Source organism: Pteronotus mesoamericanus, unplaced genomic scaffold (genome assembly GCF_021234165.1).
Source record: "Pteronotus mesoamericanus isolate MK-2021 breed Mesoamerican mustached bat unplaced genomic scaffold, CSHL_Meso_final contig_42, whole genome shotgun sequence".
Classification (NCBI taxonomy): domain Eukaryota; kingdom Metazoa; phylum Chordata; class Mammalia; order Chiroptera; family Mormoopidae; genus Pteronotus; species Pteronotus mesoamericanus.
In genome coordinates this window covers 2,909,914-2,934,924 of record NW_026555157.1, presented here as the reverse complement: position 1 = coordinate 2,934,924, position 25,011 = coordinate 2,909,914, and the positions used below count along the sequence as shown (strand labels likewise).

The window sequence follows — 25,011 nt, the reverse complement described above, 5'->3', positions numbered from 1 at the left end:
ACCCTGGTGTTGCTTATCACTAGGAGTCATTTTGCCTTGACTTCAACCCAGCTTTTTTGGAGGATTCAGGGCCTTTTATTGTGTTTCTGTTTTGGTTTTCTTTTGTTTCTGTGTGTGCTGATGTATTATTCTGAGTTGTGCAGAGATGTGGGACTGGCATAGGAAAGTGTCAAGTGATCTGCTGGCAAAAAAAGATCACTCACAAGAGCACTTTGAAATTCTTGCTTGCACCAAGCATGATGCTGTTTCTTTGATCTTCTTGGCTTCAAAACAAATTAGACCAAGGGCCAAGTTTCACAGGCAGATGTTTTGGGTTGCTGGTTTGAGTCTTATAAGATCTAAGACAGAAAAATGAAGCGTAGTAACATATTTATGGCTCTTTCCTTAGGGTATAATCACCAACAGATGAGTGAAGGACAAAGGCAGAAATCTTCCGAATTTTACAACCGCACAGCATCTGAATCAAATGTCTACTTGAACAGTTTCCACTACCCAGATCATGGCTACAAGGACCAGGCCTTTGATACTTTGAGCCTAGACAGCTCTGATAGCATGGAGACCAGCATCTCTGCTTGCTCACCTGACAATATTTCTAGGTAAGATTTATTTGCAGGTAAGTTTTCTGGTTTTGAGAAGTACCTGCTGGTTTCAAAAAGTAAAGATATCGATTTGGGCAATGTTTATGTATATATACAAAACCCAGATTTCCATGACATAAGGAGTTGGCAATGCAGAAGGATGTTGGGTGTCATGGTGGCCTTTAAAGTAATTTCTTTGTATCCTGTGTGGCTTAGCCAGTCGGACATCATATAATTCGCCTTTCTCCTTTCTTACACTTGAGTGCACATATATACGGTGTTTCAAAATTGTTTTGCTTCTGTCAGTTAACTCGAAGCTTCATTAGCACTGCTTTTGATTGAGAGAAAAATAATTTCCACCCTGACTAGTGTGGCTCAGTTAGTTGGGCATCATCCAGCAAAGCAAAAGATCATGGGTTCAATCCCCAGTCAGGGCACAGGGCTCTTGTCTGGGGTGCAGGCTTAGTCCCTAAGAGGCAACCAATCAATGTTTCTCCCTCTCATCGATCTCTCTGTCTCTTTCTCCTTTCCCTCCCCATCTCTAAAAATAAATAAATAAAATTAATTTTTTTTTAAATTTCCAACAGCAGACTAAGAACTTTGAAGGATTTCTTACCTTTGTGTTTCATTAAAAGGGAGGCTTTAGCTGTTCTGCATATTAAAATTTTTGTGAGGATTAAACCACTCACATTTGTGTTCATACTTTAAGACAAGCAAAGGTGTTTTTATGGAATTATGGCTAAAGGCAAATCTAAAACATAGATCTAGCCATGGTACCCCCTTCTCTTCAAAAGCTTTGATGATGCGCTGCTACCATTTGAATAAAGTCAGATCCCAGAATGTGGCATTCTAGGTTCAGCCCAACTCTCCATTCATTCTCTCCTGATACATCTCACAGAGCTTCTTATTCATTGACAAGACAATGAATTCTCAGGTCTCTGTGTCTTTGCTCCAATTGATCCTTGTCCTGGAATTGTGTAATTTGTTCATTCATTTGTTGATAGGCTCCTTCATTCCACAAACACACATGGACTCCTCCTAACTCTGTGATCGGTGATGTCATGTCAGTGGTCGGAGATGGGCTGTGATGAGAATATGTATTCCACAAAGATCAACGACATATTAGCGTTTTTGTTTCCATCCAGAGATCTGGTTTACCAGCGCACCACCATCTCTGGTCACTTCATGCATTTGTTTATTCATTCAGCCTGTGCTTTCTGAGCAATGATCTTGCCTGGCATTGCAGAATACCTATCCCATCCCCATTGCCCCACTCCCCTCTAAGCCTGGAGAAATTCTCCGCATCCTTTAAGCTCAAATTCAAGTTGGAAAGTCATGAAAATTTTTTCCTTCAGGGCTTTCTCTTCCGTGTTTCCATTGCACTAGATACCTTTTTTCTATTATATTGCTGATCCCATTGCAGTATACGTTTTTTGCTGCAGTAATTAATTGGCAAATTCCTCAGTGTCAAGGAAGATGCCTGATCACCTTTCAGTTTCCATACCCAGTAGAGATATTGGCATATAGTAGGTATTCAATAAGCGTTGGCTAAGTAAATGTCTCAGGATATAGTAAAATGAACATATTTTTGATTTTGATATTTTTGGTTTGAATTACTTAATTGGCTGAGAAACATTTTGATTTAACTCCCCCCCCCCCAAAAACATCCAATATTCAGTCAATGTCAGTTGGTCACTTATGTGTCTCAAAAGAAAATGGTTGGATAATTGCCATCAAACTTCCCTATTTGGAATGACACCTCAGGCTGGAAACAGGAATACTTGTACTGCTGAACGCAGACCTCAGACCTCTCTCAGCCCTGATTGTCTGTCTGTGAAATGGAGGGATTGTTTCTTGAACATAAGGGGATGACAGATTTTTTAATATTTTGATAGAAATTTTCCATCATCTAAATATAATTAATTTTTTACATAAGTTTCAATAATTCTTCTCCCTGACCCCAGAAAAAAAAATTAGAAAGAATGACAGAGTCAGAGGGAAAGTAATATTAGCAAATTACACTTAGCTTTGGGGTTAGTTTTAGTAAGTATTTCTTAAATGAAAAGAATATGAGAGACCCAAATGTAACCAGACACGATAGCCAGGAGATCTGGGAGGAGGGAAAGAAGCAAAGGGTAGATGCTATATTCTGTGGTCAATAGAGTACAGTGTATTTTGGCATTAATGTGTGAAATACTGATGTTACTGGATATATCCTATCAGGAGTTCCTGGAAAAAACAGAAAAGCAACCATACAATTGTATTACTGTTTTGTCACATGGAAATGACCAAAATTTAAGGAGGGGATGATGTAATAACAATCATGAGTAAAGGTGATATTTTTGCTGCCATTATTATTTAATGTCAGAAGGGTTAGTATTTCACTTTATTCAGTATGAGAAGAAGCAGTATCTCACTTTTGAAAAATGTAATATGATTGTTTTGGGGAAGATGCGTGAGTGTGTGAAATGGTTGGGCATCGCGCCAGCTCTCGCCCGCCGGGTGCTCAGGTGGCACCTGCTGTCCGGCTGAGGTTGCTGGGGCCACGCCAGCGGGCTGGGGGCTAACGTTCTTAGGACAGAAATCCTAGAACTTTGTGTAGTTATTCATAAATGATCGGTGTCCAATGTAAACTGACCAATTTGATGTGGTATTTTTGAATAACAGGACACAAATAAAATCAGAAACTCAGCAACTGTTATATAATGATGATAGAGGAATAAAAGCTGGACGTTAAAAGAGAGAATGCAAAATGCAGCAGTTTAGTTTTCCAATGTAGTAATCTCAGAGGGACCTCCCACATTTCTTTGGCACTTGGTACTTAGTTGTTATTTTGAAGACATCAGACTACTCTCCTGTCTTCCCTAATAATTGTGAATATGATGTTCGGTATTGTGAACGGTATACCTATGGTGAACTCTTGATAGCTTGACCTTTTAAATTCCTTTTTATTTCTGAGTCATCTTTAATAAATAAATACATTCTATGGTTTTTCCTACTTAGGTGTTTTTCCTCTTCTGTTTCTTGCTCTCTACCTCTTTTTCCCCTCCAAAATTAGAAGTACATATGCATCTTTCCCAATAATCACACGCCACACTCAATCTCTCATATTTAATGGTGGTAAAAAAAAATGGTGCATCAGTGAATACCGGAAATCACTATAAAGAGACCACTTTGATTATCTTTACCAAGCATTAGAAGTTCAGATTTGAACTCCCAAGCACAGTGACCAGGAAAACCTTAACTTATTTTTATCTGCTCGTTTAGTTGCTTTTTCTTAGAATGGTGTCCAGGGGTAGAAAATGAGAATGTTTCCACTGAACATGACATGTTAAGAAAACAGTATTATTGGGGTGATCATTCCTGGCAAGTAGGATAGTTATGTGTGGCCACAGTTATTTTCCAGCGTTCCTTCACACAGAACTTGGTGGGGTGGTCGGTGACGCGGGCTCTGAAGGAATTCACAAAGAGAAGAAAATGTAAAGAGTAAAGATTTTATTCACTTTCTAAGAAAGGAGAGGGGCATGGCGTGGAGACTTACACCAGCATTGAGCGGTGGGGGCTTTGAGCTTTTATTGAATTATAATTGGATTTAAAAGGGTGGCAGAAGGCAGGGGTGGCTGTTGTGTGGTCTCTGGGCTACTGGGGTGTTGTAACACGAGGCTGCAGTTGGTTCCAATGTTATCTTCTGCCTGTGGCTATAGGAGTGGTTAGTCACCTTCAGTTCTTGCTTTCCAGTGATTTCCAGTCCGAAGGACAAGCTCAGAAGAGTAAAATGGCCGTCATGTTTAACAAGGTCATGACTTTGGCCTGCTCAGCAAATGGCACCATGATAGCAAGTGTCGCTGACTTTGTCCTTTCAGAACTGACCTGGCGGTGCTAGCAGTTGTGGATAACCAGTCACCACAGTCAGAAATTACTAATAGCATTTATTTAATTTTGCTGTCAGATCCTTTGAAGGTCCAAAACTTGAAGCCAAAGTAAAAGATGCTTGCTAAAGTTCTAGTATAAAAGGGGGAGGCAGAAAAACAAGCATTTCTCCTCTGTGCTACCCTCTACCTTTAAAAAAATTTCATGCTACCGTAAGATAAACTTATACCCATTGTTATGATTGAAAATAAATGGTAAACATCAGATAAGTAGAGTAATAGAAACTAATGTTTGCAATGTGTATTATGACAGCACTTGTTTTTAAAATTCGTATTGTGTTCTTTCTATTACTATTTAGCATCCTTATATGCTCCCCCCAGCCTCCCCACCCTGCCCCGCCTTGTACATAGGGGCTTATGTTCTTCCGAGTTAGTGTTTGGGATTTCTTCAGACATATTCCCAAAAGTGGTATCACTGGGTCAAAAGGCAGATCTATTTAAATTTAATGAGGTATCTCCATACTGCTTTCCACAGTAGCTGCATAGTTTGGATTCCCACCAACAGTGCAAAAGGGCTGGCCTTTCTCCACATCCTTGCCAGCACTTGTTGTTTGTTGATTTATTGATGATAGACGTTCTGACAAGTGTGAGGTGATATCTCATTTTGGTTTTAATTTGGATTTCTGTAGTCATAGGTGACATTGAATGTTTTTTTGTGTGTCTATTGGCCATCTGTATGTCCTCTTTGGAGAAGTGTCTATTCAGATCCTTTCCCCATTTTTTAATAGGGTTGTTTGTATTTTTGGTGTTGAGTTTTGTAAGTTCTTTATAAATTTTGGATAGTAACCCCTTATCAGATATATCGGTGGATATGTTCTTCCATTCTGTAGACTGTCTTTTTAGTTTGTTGATGTTTTCCTTTGTTGTACAAAAGTGTTTTAGTTTAATGTAGTCCCATCTGTTTATTTTTTCTTTTGTTTCCCTTGCCTAGAGAGATACATCTGATAAAAAATTGCTATGAGCAATGCCCGAGATTTTACTGCCTATGTTTTCTTCTAGGATTTTATGGTTTCAGGTCTAACATTTAAGTCTTTAATCCAATTTGAATTTTTTCTTGTGTGTGGTGTAAGAGGTAGTTTAGTTTCATTTTTTTTTGCACATAGATGTCCAATTTTCTCAGTACCATTTATTGAGTAAACTATCTTTAGCTCATTGTATGTGTTTGCTTCCTCTATTTAATATCAATTAACTGTAAATGTGTGGGTTTATTTCAGGGCTCTCTGTTCTGTTCTGTTGATCTATGTGTTTGTTTTTATGCCAGTACCATGCTGTTTTGATTACTATAGCCTTACAATGAAGTTTAATATTAGGTAGTGTGATTCCTCCAACTTTCTTTTTCTTTCTCAGGATTGTTGTTGCTTTGTGGGGCCTTTAGGGGTTCCATATAAATTTTTGAAATATTTGTTCTAGTTCTGTGAAATATGTCATTGGAATGTTGATAGGAATTGCATTGAATCTATAGATTGTTTTCAGTAGTATGGACATTTTAATGATGTTAATTCTTTCTATCCATGAATACAATATGTGCTTCCACTTATTTGTATCTTCTTCGATTTCTTTCTTCAGTGTCTTATAATTTTCTGAGTACAGGTCTTTTATACCCTTCATTAGGTTTATTCCTAGGTATTTTATTTTTTTCGAATTATGAATGGGATTGTTTTCTTAATTTCCATTAAATTTAGTTCATTATTGGCATATAAAAATACCACTGATTTTTGGATATTAATTTTATATCCTGCTACTTTGCTGAATTCATTTATCAGTTCTAGTAGTTTCTTGGTAGAATCTTTGGGGTTCCCTATGTACAATATCATGTCACCTGCAAATAAAGACAGTTTTAGTACTTCCTTTCCAATTTGGATGCCTTTTGTTTCTTCCTCTTGTCTGATTGCTGTGGCTAGGACTTCCATTCCTGTGTTGAATAAGAGAGGTTAAAGCAAACATCTCTGTCTTGTTCCTGATCTTAAGGGGAATGCTTGTAGTTTTTGTCCATTGAGTATGATGCTGGCAGTGGGTTTGTCATATATGACCATTTAGGTATGTTCCCTCTATTCCCACTTTGCTGAGTTTTTATCATAAATGGGTACCGGATTTTATCAAATGCTTTTTCTGCATCTGTTGATATGATCATGTGGTTTTTACCCTTCATTTTGTTTATGTGGTGCATTACATTAATTGATTTTTGAATGTTGTACCATCCTTGCATTCTTGGAATAAATTCCACTTGTTCATGGTATACGACCTTATTGATGCATTGCTGTATTTGGAATGCTAATATTTTGTTCAGAATTTTAGCAGCTATGTTCATCAGGGATATTGGCCTGTAGTTTTCTTTTTTTGTAGTGTCTTTATCTGGTTTTAGAATTAGGATAATTCTGGTCTCATAAAGTGAGCTTGGGAGTATTTCCTCCTCTTGAATTTTTTGAAACTGTTTTAGAAGGATAGGTATTCTTCCCAGAATATTTGGTAAAACTTACCTATGAAGTCATCTGATCCAGGGCTTTTGTTTGTTGGGAGTTTTTTGATTCCTGCTCCAGTTTCACTTAGGTGTGATCTGTCTATTCAAGTTCTCTGATTCTTCTTGGTTTAATTTTGGAAGTTTGTTTTTTTCTAGGAATTTTTCCATTATGTCCAGGTTGTCCAATTGATTGGCATGTAGTTGTTCATATTTTCTTACAATCCTTTGTATTCCTTTGGTGTCAGTTTTTATTTCTCCTCTTTTATTTCTGATTTTGTGTCCTCTTCTTTTCGTGATGAATCTAGTTAAAGGTTTGTCAGTCTTGTTTTTCTTTTCAAGGAACCAGCTCTTGGATTCGTTGATCTTTTGTATCATTTTTATAGACTCTCTTTCACCACCGTCCTCTCATTGTTGACCCATGCATTGTTTAACAACATGTTATTTAGCTTCTATGTCTTTGCATGGTTTTCAGTGTTCTTGGGATTGATTTCTAGTTCCATAACATAGTCAGAGAAGATGCTTGACATGATTTCAGTCTTCTTAAATTTATAGGGACATGTTTTTTATCCTAACATGTGATCTATCCAGTAGAAAATATTCCATTGCACTTGAAATGTATGTATGTTCTGCTGCTTTGGGGTGAAAGGCACTGAAGACATCAATTAAATCATTTGATATAGTGTCTTGTTTAAAGCCATTGATTCCTTGTTGATTTTCTGTCTGGAAGATCTATCCACTGAAGTTCAATAAGGTATTAAAATCCCCAACTATAACTGTATTTCTGTTGATCTTCCCTTTATGTCAGTCAAGGTTTGCTTCACATATTTTGGTGCTCCTATATAGGGTACATAAATGTTTACTTCAAATTGTTCCCTTTATCGTTATGTAGTGCCCTTCTTTGTCTGTTACTATAGCCTTTGTTTTAAAGTCTGTTTTGTTTGGATGTAAGTACTGCTTTTTTTCCCTTTCCATTTGCATGAAATATCTTTTTCTGTCCCTTTACTTTTAGTCTATGTGTATCTTTTGATATGAGATGGGTCTCTTGGAGGCAGCATATATATGGGTTTTGTTTTTTTATACATTTAGTTACCCTATGTGTTTTTATTGGAGAATTTAAGCCATTTACATTTAAGGTGATTATTGATTAATATGTATTTATTGCCATTTTATTTTTATGCTATTGTTCTTTGTTTTTCATTTTCCTCTCTTCCACCTCCTTCTCATCCTCTTTCTTCCTTTAGCAAGTCCTTTAACATTTGTTGCAGTATTGGTTTGGTAGTAAGATACTCCTTTAGCTTTTTCCTTGTCTAGGAAGCTCTTTATTTCTCCTTCAATTTTAAATGATACCCTTGCTGGGTAAAGTAGCCTTGGTTGTAGGTCCTTGCTTTCATCCCCTTGAACGTTTCATGCCAGTCCCTTCTGGCCTGAAATGTTTCTGTTGAGAAATCATATGACAGTCTAATTGAAGGTAACTACCTGCTTTTCTCTTGCAGTTTTTAGGATTCTCTCCTTGTCTTTAGGTTTTGCCATTTAATTATGATGTGTCTTGGTGTAGGCGTCTTTGGGTCCATCTTGTTAGGGACTGTCTATGTTTCCTGGACTTGTATGTCTTTTTCTTTCACCAGACTAAGGAAATTTTTGGTTATTATTTCTTTAAATAGGTTCTCAATCCCTTGTTTACTCCTTTCTCCTTCTGATATTCCCATGAAGTGGATGTTGTTACATTTTGCTCTGTCTAAAATGTTTCTTAAGCTCTCCTCATTCTTTTTCATTTCTTTTTCTTTCTGCTGCTCTGCTTGGGAGTTTTTTTCTACCTTGTCTTCCAAATCACTGATTTGATCCTCTTCTTCATCTAACCTATTGCTTATTCCTTTCAGTGTATTATTTATTTCAGATGTTGCATTCTTTATTTCTGACTGGTTCTTTTTTCATGCTATTGATTTCCTTATAACCATTACTCTAAACTCTATATCTGTTAAATTGCTTGCCTCCCTTTCATTTAGTTCTTCTGGAGGAGTCTCTTGCTCTTTCGTTTGGCATTTGGTTCTTTGTCTTCCCATTTTGGCTGCTTCTTTGTGTTTGTTTCTATGTATTAGGTAGAACTGCAAAGACTGGTCAAACCTATGTTGGACACTGCATGTGCCTGGCCTTGGGCAACCTGGTTGGAGCTATCAGTGATCTACAGCATGTGGCTCCCTCTGCTGGGCCCGGATGTATGCAGGAAGAACTAGGCTGCACACCAAGGCCAGTTTTTACCAGCACCATGCCCAAGGGAGTGTCTGCTAATGTCTCAGAGCTCCCAGAGATCCACCTTAGTTGTTAAACTTAATCATTGAAATAGCCTTTGGGTGTACTCCTCAGCATCCCAGCTTAAGTTCCACAGGGTTGGGCCGAGTAATTTGTGCTGGTGGGGCTATTGCTTCCCCTCAGGCTGATGCCACTTGGAGAGGAGTGTTCTGCCTGAGAAAGATGGCCTATGCAGAATGGGGAATAACTCAACATAGGGGTCCTGGTAGCTGTTTCTTCACATCTCCCCCCAGAGCCTCCAGCCCCAGACTCTCCTCACAGGTCTGCCCTTCCTCTGCTGGAGCCCAGCGTAAGTGGCTACAAATGGAGTTTTTGTGTGTTGGCCTTTTTAGAGTCTCTCTGCATCTCCATTCTTTTCTCCCTGGTGGACAGAAAGCCCTTTGATTTTCACAGCTGATGTTATCTGGGTTCCTTTCCTGGCTATGGTGCTATGTGCTGGGGAGCCCAACTTGGGGATTTACCTCCACCCTCCCAGTCTTGTTGTAGTGAAGTGGTTCCTTCTGTCTGTCTTTGGTTATAAGGCTTCTCTCCAGCTAGTGTTCAGTTGGTTAGCCAAGATGATTTCTCTACAATTTAGTTGTAATTCCAGTTTGGTCCTGGGAGGAGGTTATTGTAGCTTCCACTTATTCCTCTTCATCTTTAATCTTAATGACAGCACTTTCTTAGTGGGAAGTTTGTGGAGGTAGGTAGAAAGAAATAAAGGACTAACATTTTTTCTTTTTAAGAGTTTTAAATAATTATATATTAAAATATCCTGAAATTATACATATCTTATAGAGGTAATTCCATGCTGAAATTCTAGTGACATAAACTTAGCCTTGTGGTTTATTATGTCACAAAAAGGCATTTGTAGAATTATATTGTAGAATTACTCAGAGTTGTGGGTGCATTTGCCTTTCAGTTTTTGTTGAGACATCATTTTTGTGTGTATCAGAAAGTTACTTGGGTCAGACAGTGTTTTTGCTTTTTCAGCATTATTACCTACACTGTAAACATAGAGTTAAGAAAACAAGCCTTAGATTTTAAAAAAAAGCAGCTGAGAGTCAGTTGTGTATAAAACCTCTATTCTGCTGGAATTACTGAGTTGACTTATAGAATGTAGTGTTCTAAATAGCACTGATAATGATGCATTATTATTATTATTATTATCATTATTAACTTTCTAATGCTGACTCTGTGCTCATATTTTGAGAAAATGTTGAGGAAGTTGATTGCTCATGAGAACTTGAATACCAGCACTGTGTGTATGGAGGGAGAAGTAAGACTTAGAATAGGCCTGAAAGTAATCTGTGGCTGAACTTGGTTTTAAAAGATATTTTAACCAGAATTTTAAATTCTTCTAATCCCTTCATTTTAGGCTAAGGCTTATTTTCTGTTCTCTACCCAAGATAGTGTTAACTAGAGAAGAGATTCAGGCTGCAATAAAGAAGAAAAAGTATTTATTGAACAAAAAACTTTACAACTGGGGAGGCACAGATTCGGGAAGCAACTTAAACATGCTTGGAGGAGAACAAAGAAAGACAGGGTTTTATAGGGGTGAAATTTACAAGTATGGTTCCCATTTCAGTCCTCCACACAAATGAAGGAATATGGCTAAATTAGCAGGGACTGGATAGTTCTAATATGCAAATGAGGGAGTATAAAATTATGAGAAGGAAGTAAAGTCCATAGATGTCCATACAGCAGTAGTTCCAGGATGTTTATGGCTTAGCCTTGAGCTGAGTTGAGCAACAGGTTAGCAATTTAATAGCAGCTTTGAGAACCGAGGCAGATGACTACAGGCTCCTCTTCCTCAATAGCCTCCTGACTTTTTTTTAAGTGACTCTTATCAAGTGGTAGCAACAGAGTATCATAAAGCAGCAAAAATTATACTGAATAAAAGAGACTTAAATGTGAAGGAAATATTAAAAGTCAACAATAGCAAGAGTGTGGCTATGGAGAGAACAAATGTCTATGAGTAAAAATGATTGTTTTTAATAAAATAACTGAGTACCTTTTAAAGTGTATACAGTATACACACACACACACACACATAAACACGCGCGCGCGCGCGTGACTATGTGCCTAAGCAATGAAGACAGGAAGTGGTCAGTACTAACCTGAAGTTTCTATCAAGTGTTTTCAGCAAATTCAGTTCATTTGGAGCAAAAATTAAGACATCTGTGAGAACACTGCCAAATAAATAAGTTGAATATAATTGGCAGAAAAGTACTTAGAAATATTATAAAGTAATAGAAAATACTCTGAAAAATTCTTAAAAAATGAACAGAAATATTTAAAGTTGGATAAATATTTGAAAACTTAATCCCTAGGATGTGCCCAAATTACAAATACATGAAAAACCATGGACTGAAAATATTTGTTTCTAACCAAGTTATTTACAACCAATTCATCTGGTAGGTTTTATGTGGCTTCAGAGTTATACTTAGGCCAGTGAATGGAAGCTGTAAGAGGATAGATTTTGACTCAACCTAAGAATCAACGTTCTAACAATGCTGCCCAAACAATGAAGGAGTGGACACACTGAGTTTTCTGTAACAGCGTTCAGGGCACAAGCTAGATGAAAAATGAAAAATGGGAATGTTGTAGAAAGAACTAGGGACAAATAAGCATTCGGCTGTGGGTGAGTGTTGTTGTTTGTTTTTTTTTAACTGGCAAGCTCTTAAAACCTGAAACTTAGTGATTATGCATTTCCAAATTAATTGTACACATAAGACATACATATCTGATGCCACGGACAACACGATAAAATAGCAACTGTCAACCAGTGGGCCAGAAAAAATTTTAAAGCCTGCAATACCTGACCCTTTAGTCAGAAGCACTGACCTCTTTTCCCTTAGATTGTCAATAAAAAAATAACAGCCAACACAATAATAACCATCTGGTGTGAATGAATCAAAATTATACCTATTTTTTTCTTGTCAGATTGGTAAAAAATATATTTTTTGTTGTGCAACAGACGGTGTGCCGTTACTAATTTGTAGTAACCAGTTTACATGTGCCACGAGATGAAAAAGGTTGGAGATTGCTGCTATAGAATAAGAACGTAATTTTGTGCTATTATATGGCCTGCATGTTTGTCAGGCTTTCTCAGTAGAGTTGATAAAGATTGTCCTTTTCTGTTCATGAAGTTGGGTATTCTCAATAAAGGGGAACATTAATTTCTGCACAAAAATTACACATTTGAAAAAATTCTTGCTGGTTTAAGAGAACAGAACTTACGCATTTGTACCTTCCCCAACAGCTCATGGAAATAATGAAAAGAAATCGCCAGGTTCTTTTCTTAATCAGGAGAAAACACCTGGCTAACAGTTGGCCTAAGGTAACCCTGTGGTGTACAGCCTAATTATTAAGTTTAAGGCTGCAACATCCCTAAGGCCTCTGTCCTTGATAGATGCATTTTGTAAAGGTGATGGCAGTACTGATCGTTGTTTTCTAAAGACTTAAACAAATTTTGGATGAGTTTTAGGTTCACAGCAACGTTGAGAGGCAGGTACAGATTTCGCATTTAGCCCTGCCCCCCATGCATGGCCCTCTCCCATTATCAGCATCCCCCACCAGAGTGGTACATTTGGTAACAGTGAATCTACATTGGTACACTGTTGTTGCCCAAAGTCCACTGTTTTCACTAAGGTTCACTCTTAATATTGTACATTCTATGGATTTAGGCAAATGCGTAAGGACATGTATTCATCATTATAATATCATACAGAGGATTTTCACTGCCCTAAAAATCCTGTGTCCCCCCTCCCCCTTCAAATCCCTGGCAACCACTGGTCTTTTCATTGTCTCTAGAGTTTTGCCTTTTCCAGACTATAATATAGTTGGAGCCATACAGTATTTAGTCTTTCCAGATTAGCTTTTTTCACTTAATAATATGTATTTAAGGTTTCTCCATGTCTTTTCATGGCTTGCTACTTAATTTTTTTTTTAGTACTGAATAATATTCCATCATCTGGATGAACCACAGTTTATTTATTCGTTTACTTACCGAAGGACATCTTGGTTGCTTCCAAATTTTGGCAGATAGGAATACAGCTGCTAAAAACATCTGTGTTCACAGTACTGAATTTAAGATAAACCATGTGTCCTGTGTTGCTGTGGTCATTTATCTCTTCAAAAAACCTAGGTTTGAGATGATCCAAAATGTGATTTTGGAAGATCATAATAATAATTATCTTAAGCATTTTATATGAATTTATTTTTATATGAATGTCTTATAAACACAGGTTCCTACTGTAGGCCAGGCTGTATGCTGTGGGGAATAGACGTATGAAAGCCTTTCTGTTCTCAAAAGAGTCTAGACAGGAAGATAGATATGTAAATGATTATACAAGTGTACATTCATAACAAACATCATTGGTTTTCCATGGCTGGAACATCAGAGTAAATGTTTTGACCTAGGTTATGGCCTCTCTTTTCCAAACTAGTGAAATAAAATGTAAGCAAATAGAAAAATATAAATTTTTGTTTAAAGGTAAAATTTCCAAGTTCTTCTCTTTCTCGTTTAGTTATCTCTAACTATTCTTGCAGCGTTCACTTCCTCTGTTTTTTTTTTCTTTACTTGTATGTGTCATGTGTTTCCCAAGATGCATTTCTTTCAAAGCTCCTGGATCCCTTTATGCAGTTTCCTCTTTGGTATTGGTGTGTGCACATTTATTGACAAAGCTGGCCACTACCATCATTTAATTGAGGGTAGTCATTTTTTAATTGGTATTATCACTTGAGAAATAAAATGTCCACATAGTGAAGGCACAACAAAAAAGCAGCTAATGACACATTCCCAAACCAAATAAAGTGACTTCAAACCTTAGATGCTATTTACGTAGAACTTTGGTGATAGCCTTGTTGGTCTGTCATTTCTGAATAATTCAGATAAGGGGAAGGCCCCCCACAGGCCATGATTTTTAGACTTTGCAGAAAACACTTTTGAGAACACACTTTGTAAAATTTGGTTTTGGTAAAGCACTGTGCTATGGCATCATTCCACTTGCCTATGTTTTGCCTTCTACACTGAGGTAAGTCAGTATCACCTACAGTTTTCAGAGTTGAATTGACTTGCTTTTTCAGACCACTATCTCTCTTAGTCCTTTAGATTGCATTGGACTTTGTCATACATTTTCGTGAATCCGGATGCTTGTGCACTTGTGTGTTTGAGGAGATCTCAATCTGAAACAATATTCTTGAAATGCTTTTGTGTTTTATTCAGTGCCAGTACTTCAAATATTGCCAGAATAGAAGAAATGGAGAGACTTTTGAAACAGGCCCATGCAGAGAAGACACGGCTGCTTGAATCCAGGGTAGGTCTAATGTCTTCATGCCAGAGGTCAGCAGTATGGTGGTTCAGCATGCCCTGCACCTGACAGCAGGAAGCTGTCCTCGGGCCTCACGAGGCAGTGTGGTTGTGCAGTAGTCATTCAGCCTTTCCTGGCCTCATTTTCTTATCTGAAAATTAAGGGTGTTAAATGTTTTCTAAGGCTCTTTACTGTACTGCAATTTTTCATAATTTAACAAAATATATAGTGTTGATACAGACTGAAATAAATGCTTTGTATTACGTTTCCCTTTGATGGCCACTTTGTTTGCCGGCCAAGGAATGAGGATGAATGTCATTATGCATTCTCTGTTCCCTGCCAGCTTGCATTAACTACGCTATTGTAACATTAAAAATCCCTTATTATTGTGACTCTTATTTCAAGCCAGAATATGGACTTCCTTAGGAATCCCCCAGAATGCCTTTGCATCCTGCCCTAAGGGCACCTCCTTTCCTCTTCTGACTTCCCCATGTGCTTCCTCTGCAACCTTCGGCCAGGAAGCAACAGAGCAACAACAGGAATTGGAAGGACCCACACATGACCTTCAGTTAAAAGACAGCAATTGAAAGAAAGGCTAAATCCCTCATGCCTAGTGTTGGCTAACCATTTATGGGGATTTTTATATAAAATGGGATGGTTGTCATTATCAATATGAAATGACCGAATGCAATCACAAGATGGATTTCCACTTACGCTCAGTTGTTAACTAAAGTTAGTGGTTGCCTTCCTGCACAGGATGATTTTGAAAGCTATGTGAGGGGTGATCACAGGTGTTTTAATCGAGGTTAAATATTGTAAGGGCCTAGGTTATAAACCAAAATTTCTAGTAAGAATTTCTTTTTTGATAATACAATTGGAACCATTCAAGTACAACCAGTCTGAAAGTTTATTCTGCCTTATGATATTTAGGAACGGGAAATGGAAGCCAAAAAACGAGCTCTGGAAGAAGAGAAACGACGCCGAGAACTCCTGGAAAAACGACTGCAGGAAGAAACTAGCCAGAGGCAGAAGTTAATTGAAAAGGAAGTGAAAATAAGGGAGAAACAAAGGGCACAGGTTGGTGGGTCAATCTGAATAGATAAGAGTATGTTGCCCCCTAGTGGCTGTTCTGTTATAGAGGATGGAAAAGCTGTGTCAGGATGCTTTCCACGAATTATCAACAGTTCTTGACATGATGGCTAGGGGGAACATATGCATTAGTAGGAATAAAAAAACTACATTTATTTTCTATGCCCATGCATGGAACATTTGATGGGAAAGGCACTTTTTCCTCTACCTATTTTTTGGAATATATTTAAAAGGAGAATGTTTTTTGAGCATGTTTGAAAATGCAGCTGGGTTTGCTACTGAAACCAAATACAACATCCTTTGGTTCATAAAGAGAAGAGGTGCTATTAAGCCATCTTTTGGGATCAAACACTCCAGAACCGGATTAATTTTTACCAGTACTGTTTCTTGGTGGTGGGGTTAGTGTTTTGGGTTTTGTTTTTTCCTCTAACCACTGTATTTTCACATGTGTCCCCTTTGCTAATCTGGTCCACACATGTGTGCACCAGATTACTGAGCTTGAGCAAAACTTGGGAAAACCACCTATGCTGTTCAACTTCCTGTCTTGGTCATCAGAGAGTTTGAATTTCTGGTCTTGTTACTAGAGAGGCTTACATAATATATGTTTTCTGAGAAACTCAAATAAAATTTTAAGTCCATGTAATTTAAGTTCAAATCAGTTTTTACCAAAGATTACTAAACACTAAGGTAAAAGGTACCATTTCCCTTATCCTTTGTAGTGCTGGCAGTTGATTGTACAGAAGTGAGAGACTTTCTTTAAGGCTTTGATTTATCACAAGCCTGTGACATCTGTCTATAGTCAAAGTGCCGCAGAATCAAAGACAAAATATTGAAGGAGAACTACAAAGTAAAATATGTTCGTTTTCTCTTATTATGCCAAACCTCTGCCAAATTTTGACTCACTGTGAAGGTATCTGATGCTAAACCAAAAAGCACAATTCTGTTTTAATCCTAATTGTAAGTTTTGCCTCCAAGTATATGATGAGGTCATTTCCCCGAGGGTAAAGGAGTGGGGTAATTTAACAGGATAAAGTAAAACATTATTTTTAGAAATATTACCGATAGTAATCTATGTTTCCTAGATTAGATGAACCTCTTCTCCAGCTGCAGTAAGATAAAGGACATCTATGTCTCTCTCTCTTCGATGTCTGGTTCTAGACAGTTTTTTGATTCCACTTCTTACCTTATTTTAGCTTTGCTTTGCGAGACATACAGCTCTGCCTCCAGTTTCTATTAGAGAGTGTATGGAAGCCTGTGTATACAGCTTTGGGGATCTTGTGGGGTTTGTACTTACTTCTAAAGAATGTTCCATCAATAATGTCTGAGATTATTTAAGAACTATGGTGCGGTTGTGGTGGGGAGAACTCATGGGAACTTTTGAAGTGGAGAAGTCCTTATCTGTAGGAAGCAGCCCAGGTAACTTCATGCTTCATTTCCCTGTGGTTTTAAGTGCTAAATACCTTTTGAAAGCTAAGGTAATGGAATTTCTCCATTTTCTCATCTGTTCATTTCAAGAAATAGAATCTATTGGCCTGGGTGTGTCCACTCCATTCCCCTCGCAATATTGTAGCATCCTTCTTAAAATGCTATCCACTTTTTAGACCCCACATGATGATGTTTATCTTAGATAATCATAATCACATGGGTATTTTCATGCTTAAGCTTTTCGGGGTGGGGGGGGTTCCCCCCTGCTTCTACATATCTGTGACCTAAAACGAAAAACATAATTAGTTACAGATGCAATGGGTTTGCATTTTTTTAGTCTCGGCCTTTGACACGCTACCTGCCTGTCCGTAAGGAAGACTTCGATTTGAGGAGCCATGTGGAGACTGCTGGCCACAACATCGATACCTGCTATCATGTGTCCATCACAGAGAAGACCTGCCGAGGGTTCCTCATCAAAATGGGTGGAAAAATTAAAACTTGGAAAAAACGCTGGTTTGTTTTTGATCGGAACAAGCGCACATTCTCTTATTATGCAGGTGGGTGATGAAAAATATCTAAGTGATATATTCAAATTAGGAACCCTCTGTTAAAGAGAATAGACAGTATAAATATAAATAGGGAGAATGAGTACAAATACGGAGATTGGTAACTAATAGAAGTAATGGCAATGTTAATTTTGTAAATGTATATTATTTTATGTTAAGATCATATGGTCCATGTCATATGAATTTTCTCTTAGAAATAAAAAAGTTATATAAAAATTATGAATTAGTCTCTTCTAGTTCTGAAATAAGCTCAAGTCCAAATAAATATTAAGTGGATTATATTTGTGAGATCAAAATTTTTTAAACCATGAGGGCAGAATAAAAGGTACTTATTTATTCATTCATTCATTCATTTACTGTCATGTGCCCTATGTAAGTCACACACTATTAGGCAGCCTTAGCCCACAGTCACTCCGCTATAGTTTATAAACTAGAATGGTCTTTTAAGCACAGAGAGTACAGCTTAACAGTGAACTAGTGACTAAGTATTAATTAAATGACTGAAATATCTTTGGATGCTTGATGGATTGTGAGAAACGCTGTTACCTGATCTTCCATAAGTATAGGAATATTGGTGTACTTATCAACAAGCCTTTTACTTACCTTTGATCACATATGAAACATATGCATTATTACCACAAGGATGGCTCTGCCCTCTTTTCAGCAGCTGGAGGAGGGTGGTATCATCCCAGAGGTTATGAGGAGACTGCTGTGGGGTGACTGTATCAGCATTTATAAACATTGTCAGGAGTTGTTAAAAAGTGTATCTCTGTGATAAGTAAAAAACAACAGTCCAGACATTTAATATGTAGTGTGAGGTCAGGATATGTTTATGAAGAGAGATGTGAGAAACGAAGTATATATGAAAGAAACGAAACACTGGCGATGAAGCCCCAGAATTGGGGTGAGTAGAAGGCGGGAGTACAATCCCTGCCTTTCAGTCCGGAGCCCTGTGGGTGGGGACCAGTTACCACGGTGGCTGAAAGTAACTGAAGCGAATGGCCTAACTCTTCCAGGTCCCCTGCTTTGCCTTTCAAGGGCTTTCTGGCTTGGGGTTCCATAAGATTTCAGAGACATTTTCTCTAGTTTGTGCAATGGAAAAGATGTTTATTTAATAAGAAATGGTAATTTAGTATTTGCAAAATGCATAAAGAAAACTGCTGTGTGCTGGTCGCCACAGGCAATTTCACCCAGAATTTTCCAAAAATAAAATTTTGAAATAACTTCAGACAAAACAACTTTTTATTCTTCTCTTCTCTGGGATCCTTATTTCATTTCTTTTATCTGTCAGCCAGGTGGGTGGTTCAGTGCCCCTTCCTTCTGACCAATGTGAGTGAGTTTTCCAAATTGAAACTTCTTAGTAACTGGTCTTCATTATTTTGTAAACACCAAAACCTTTTTGGTGTATGAAAGATTACTCAGAATCCTAGTGCATAAAACAGAAAAAATAATCCTTAATTCAGCTTTTTAATATGTATTTAATATTACATAGCTGACTGGTGAGACATAGTTTGGCAAACACTACCCCTTTGGCTGCTTGCAACCATCATCAGCTTTGTCTGCCCCAGCCATCTCCTCCCCGACTCTTTCCCAAAACAACACCAACTTCAGGAATAGATCAGCCCACAGGATGTCATACAGATTGCAGCTCAGGCTGGACCGGGTCCCCTATTCACCATGCCCCTGCAGCTTGTCAGCGAGGTGGGTGAGCAGGGTATGTGTGAAGGAGCTGGAAACGAGGGTGCTGAAAGCTAGCCTTCGGTCTCCCCGTTGACCTTGACTCTGCGCTCTTCCATCTTTACTGGGTAACCTCAGAAACGTCTCCAAAATACTGAGGCACAGAAAATATGGATATAAATTGATAGGATAATGCCATTGAAACCGAATGAATAGCATTATTTCTTCAACTTACAATGGCATTCTTGATTCTCTTAGTTCAGAGTGTCCTTATGAGGCCTATATTTTTCAGAGTCTTTTCTCATATTTGAAGTGCCTTATAAACAAGTTTCATTCCCCACTTTTCTGCTTGTTTTAAACACTGAATAGATTTACTTTTATCTCCAGATTTTGTTTTCTGCCTTTTTTCAGAAAACAAAGTTTACTGTATTCCCATGACTACTGCAGAATTCTTTCCAGCCAACGTGTGAGAGATATACTGGATTAAATGCAATTAAACAGCTTTATTTTCTACTGAACTTCTTAGGGCTGTTGTTCTTCAAACTAGCTTTTTATTGTTGTTGGGAAAAAAAATAAAAGGACATTCATTAGTAAATAAATAAATAAATAAATAAAGATTAAACAAATGTCTCTATAAAGAAATTGCCCCTTTCCCATCACAAAAGTTCTGACGTTTTCCCACTGTTACACCTGAAATGTCCTTTTAGGTTTTCTCTATTAGTTTATATATAATTTTCAGTACATATATGTGTTCTTTCTTTTCTAATACAGTTGAGGCCAAATTATTCACTCTTCACATAAAAGTTTTTCAGATTTTGCACATAGCAATATTTCAAATTTTTCTATACAGTGGCTGTTAGATAACCACTTTATGCCTGGTTTATGATTGAATTGGTTTCCTGTGAAAAGTTCAAGCAGATCTTTTGCAGCCTTCTGCTATGACAAATTCAAATCGATGTGCATGTGCACAAGTAGCTTTTATAGAATAAAGTTTTAGAAGAAGAAATGCCAAGAGGATTTTTTTTTCGTTTTTCATTGTGTTTGTTTTATCAGATTGCCTTCCAGGAAAGGCTTTTTTAATTTGCATTTCCACCAAAATGGTAAGATAGAGTCTCTTTCTCTGCATCCTCACACATGCTTTAAAAAAATTTCAATAAGCTTTCATGTATTAGGATTCTCGATGACTTTAAAATATAAAATATTTCAAGAACTTAGATCACAAAGTGATGTGGTTTATTTGGTTGGTGGTTTGGTTATTTGGAGTTTTAAAAAATGTTTTGCTTTGTGTTTATGGCAAATCTGATGAAATCTTTGTAACAGTTTGGAAAATGCTGCATCAAAAGGACATTATTGATGTGAAGCTCCATTGGGAGCAGGAAAATAAATCTAACATGCTGGACCAGAAATTGATAGAAAAGAAATATAAATAGAATATTGTTTTAAATTATAAGTTAAAAAACATAATTCTTACACATTTCGTCACGACAGCCATGTGTATTAATATTTCCTTTTGAATGTCTTAGAGAATGCAGAGAAATAATGGTGTTTATACTTTGTGTGTTAACTTAATAGTCAGAAGTTCTGGGTTATCTTTTGACTGCTAATTTTCTGGAGATCCTTGGGTAAAGTCACTTAGGCCCTTCAATTTGGGTTGATATCTTTATCTTTTTTTTTTTCTTTTCCCAATATAGAGTCAGACTAATGCACTAACCTAAATATCTGCATTAAACTTAAGTCATTTTAATACTAGATAAATATTTTAATGATGATTATAACGAATTATAATTTTTCCTGCCTGCTGGTGGTGATAAAGTATTTATTTTAACACTCATCTACCATTTCAGACAAGCATGAAACTAAATTAAAAGGAGTAATATACTTTCAAGCCATTGAAGAAGTATACTATGACCACCTCAAGAATGCTAATAAGGTAAACAGTGGTTTTCAGATTCCTACAATTTGAATGCATAATTAAGTTGGGAAAAGTTTTTTAAATTGAAGCAATTTAGATTTATTGTTCTGACGTAACAGACATTTATGATCTGAATGGTACTAGAAAAGTAAGCATAGAAGTGATCAGTATAGCTGATCTTTTTGTGAAAAAAAAATCCTGGTGAAGTGAGGGCATATTCTGGACATACTGGTTTGGGAGAGACCCTGCCAAGTGACTCTTTGCTAGGGTTCTTAGAAGATGCTACTTGGTATATGAGGAAGGATCTTAGTAAGGCTAAGAATAATAGTTACTATTTATTAACAAACACCCACAATCAGGTACGTACACTCCTAGAGCTTTAAAAAGTAGAAGCTAAGAGAATTGGTGAGCTCTCTGTGAATTTTTTTGTGCAGAAAGGCCAGAAAGATAGTCAGTCTTGAGAAAGGTCTTGGGACCAGGTATTGGTTGTACTAGAGCAAAAGTAATGCCTATGTAGATTTGCATAAATTGGAACTTTTAAAGAAGAAGAAGCCCTGATACATGTCTTGTGTTATTTCATGTTACAATTTTAAGATGCTTGTGTTACATTTTTTTCCTTTTTTGAATTTTAGAGTCCTAATCCATTACTCACCTTTAGTGTCAAGACACATGACAGAATCTACTATATGGTGGCCCCATCACCGGAAGCCATGAGGATCTGGATGGATGTTATAGTTACTGGGGCAGAAGGTTACACTCACTTCTTGTTGTAGTGAACTGGAACAACAGTCCACGTCAGGGCATACTGCAATAATCTCGTGCAAGAATGAAGCCATAATCTATCCCAGATGGAAAGACCCAACAGACGCATCCCTTTAACTGTGTACACTTAGAACTCCTTTCATAGTAACAGGAAGTCATTTGTAAAGAAGGAGTAAGAGGTTTTAATTCAAAGCTTGGTCATAAATAGCAAAATAATTGAAACACATATGAGAAACAAAACACTATTTTGGTAAATAGTATCACTTATAGGAGCATTTCTAATGAACTATTTTTATTAATTGTTGATATTGGTGAACTAAACAGTTTACAAAATGTACATACTTGGAAATATGAAATTATTTTAGCACCCAAATCATTGGCATTGACGTTATTGTAGTCAACTGGCTTTTTAAAACTAGGAGCACTTTGCTGAAGGTTATTTTATACATATAAGCAAACAAGGGCTTAGAGAAGAATATATTACAGGAGGAGCTTTTGCCCTAATTTTTTAAGTATTGCACCAAAACCAAAGACTTGACATGACTTCTTTTTATGGTAGTAGTTTCAAGGGATGAACTGCATTAGTGTTACTCTGCGATTTAAAATGATATTTTGATGACATCAAGTGCCCAGGAAGTTGACTTTGCAGAGTCGCCACCAGCGTAAGCTTCTCTACATCTATAGGAAACCACTTTTTGTAAAAGGAGGAAGAAGAAAAAGCTGTGTATTTTTAAAAGAAGCAGTCTTAGGCATTCTGTCACATTGGGCAATTTAAAATAAAGAGACTATTTAGTGTTAGGTGCTTGTTTTCTTGAAGATTTCTTCATTCCCAGTGCTGAAAATAAAGATAACCAGTAGCCAATTTCCTTAGATTGTCTGATTTTTCTTTGTTGTGGAGCACATCTATAAATTGCAGCCTCACATGATATAACTATGAAATCAGAGCTGTTTTTTTTTTAACCAAAGAACAGACCAATTAAGATACTTATATACAGAAGTGCTGTCGTTTTATTAAAAAGTCAAGTGAAGTTCAACAATGTTCTCTGTAATGTACTATTTTGTTATGTATTTCTTTACAATTAGCATTTGTTTTTCTTAGAGTTAAATTAATTTTTGTTGAATTAAATGACTTCAGGCAAGTCTTTTTCATAACAGTTTTTTAAGTACCACTTACCATGGTTTGTTATGTGTGTAAGTATGAATGTACTCTTTCCTAAAACTTAGCAAATAAATAGAAGAAGAAAATAATGGCATTGCTTACTAGCACAAGGTGAAATGATTAGATTGGAAGTGTCTGTAAAATGTTTGGTAGGCCTGACTGGGTACAATTTTTTTACATTTGCAGTGTGCTTTATGTACATGTATATGTATTGCCAATCACAAGATTTTACAACTGGATGACACATGATTTTACTTGAACAGTAGAGGACAAAATCACGATTGCAGAAGATATTTTTATTATCCGTTTTTCAGACATCACCCCCAAATCCTGTAATGATCTAAAAGAGTGAAATACAACTGCTACAATTTTCTTGGTTAGTGTAAAGATATAACTTTTCTATACTGTACTTTTGTCATAGGATTGTAAAGATATTCTAATCAACTTTATATTTTGCATGATGTAGTAAACCTTTTAAATATGTGTGTAAAATATGTTGAGTTTGGATTAAAATGTTGATCAGATTTCACATTTGAAAATAAACTCATCTCTCATTAGGACGTTACCTATTGGTAACATGATGGGGGTTGTGGGGGGAGTGGACTAATCAGCCAAAGTCCATTGTAGAATCTATATAAAGGATTTTGTGTGCTAACAATATGATCTGTAGTTTAAAAACAAGTACTTAAAACTATCTCTGGTCATATTCCTGTTGCTAACACAATAAGATAAACCCTGAAAACGCTGACATCTTACCGTCCTCTTGTGTAGGTGCAATTAGAACTGTGGATTACAAGGACTGAGTTTATTTATTCTTCTGACAAGGAATAAGTCATGCAGGTGTGAAGTAAAGCTCTAGGGCTTTACTCCCTGGGATCCTTCTTGGTCTCCCTGAATTAAGGCAGCAGAGAGAGAAAAACTGCCCCTCAACAATATGTTCTTCCCTACCCACCATGAAGGCAACATTTACAGTAGGACAATGAAAACAAATTTGCCTACTTCAAGCCCATCAGTCACTAAAAGTTTCTTCATTTGACAATAGCCACATTTTTTTTCTGGTTTATTAGACTGACAAAAGTGGGTAGAAGAAATGATCAATGGGTTTCACAGCTTTTTAAATTTTAATGGTTGATTTTAGAGAAATAAAAGGAAAGATAGATTGATTTGCTGTCCCACTTATTGATGCATTCATTGGTTGATTCTTGTATGTGCCCTGACCAGGATCGAACCTGAAACTTTGGCTTATTGGGACGACACTCTAACCCACTGAGCTACCTGCCCAGGACAGGTTTCCCTGCTTTTTGTGTGCAGTGTTTTTCCCATTGAGGGAAAGTCATTATTATTATTATTTTGCTGCACATAAAATGCAAGAAGACATACAAAAATAAAGAATAGGTACAGAATGATTGAAAATATTTGCAATCATCCAAAAACCTTGAGGATTAGTATGTATTGTTACAATATAAAAGATGAAGTGATATGGATTGGGCATGACCATATTGACCTGGTCCCTTCGGAAGCTACAATAGGCCTAATGGAGAACTAGCAAAATACCTTAGCAACTTTAAAGGATGTCCTGAAATAAAGCAGCTGTCCTTACTTTTCTGGTCTTACACCTCTCAAGAAAGATATCCATTGTTTTTATTCAGCTAACTCTTCCAGTATGTTCCCATGGGACTGGTTCTCAAGACTCCAAAGACAGGCTCATTCATCTTAGCCTTTGCATTTGACTCTAACACCAGTCCTTTACCCAATATTTATGACCAAGACAGCAAAAGTGGCTTTGCTCAAAGTATTATACTAGCCACAGGAACTTCTAAGTACCAAAAAACTAGATAGGTCCTTACTTGATGCT

General features: G+C 37.0%; 1 protein-coding gene across 9 annotated transcripts in view; it reads left to right on the top strand.

Moving 5' to 3' along the window:
* PHLDB2 (pleckstrin homology like domain family B member 2) overlaps window positions 1–23,624 on the top strand; it is a 105,911-nt gene extending 82,287 nt beyond the window's left edge. For all 9 annotated transcript variants that reach the window (XM_054577321.1, XM_054577320.1, XM_054577322.1 and 6 more), the window contains 6 exons: window positions 389–596; window positions 14,482–14,572; window positions 15,497–15,643; window positions 17,418–17,637; window positions 21,168–21,253; window positions 21,868–23,624. In XM_054577321.1, the coding sequence (XP_054433296.1) occupies window positions 389–596; window positions 14,482–14,572; window positions 15,497–15,643; window positions 17,418–17,637; window positions 21,168–21,253; window positions 21,868–22,008 (893 nt within the window). In that variant the 3' untranslated portion in view covers window positions 22,009–23,624. The remainder of the gene's footprint in view (window positions 1–388; window positions 597–14,481; window positions 14,573–15,496; window positions 15,644–17,417; window positions 17,638–21,167; window positions 21,254–21,867) is intronic.
* Window positions 23,625–25,011: the final 1,387 nt, after the last annotated feature.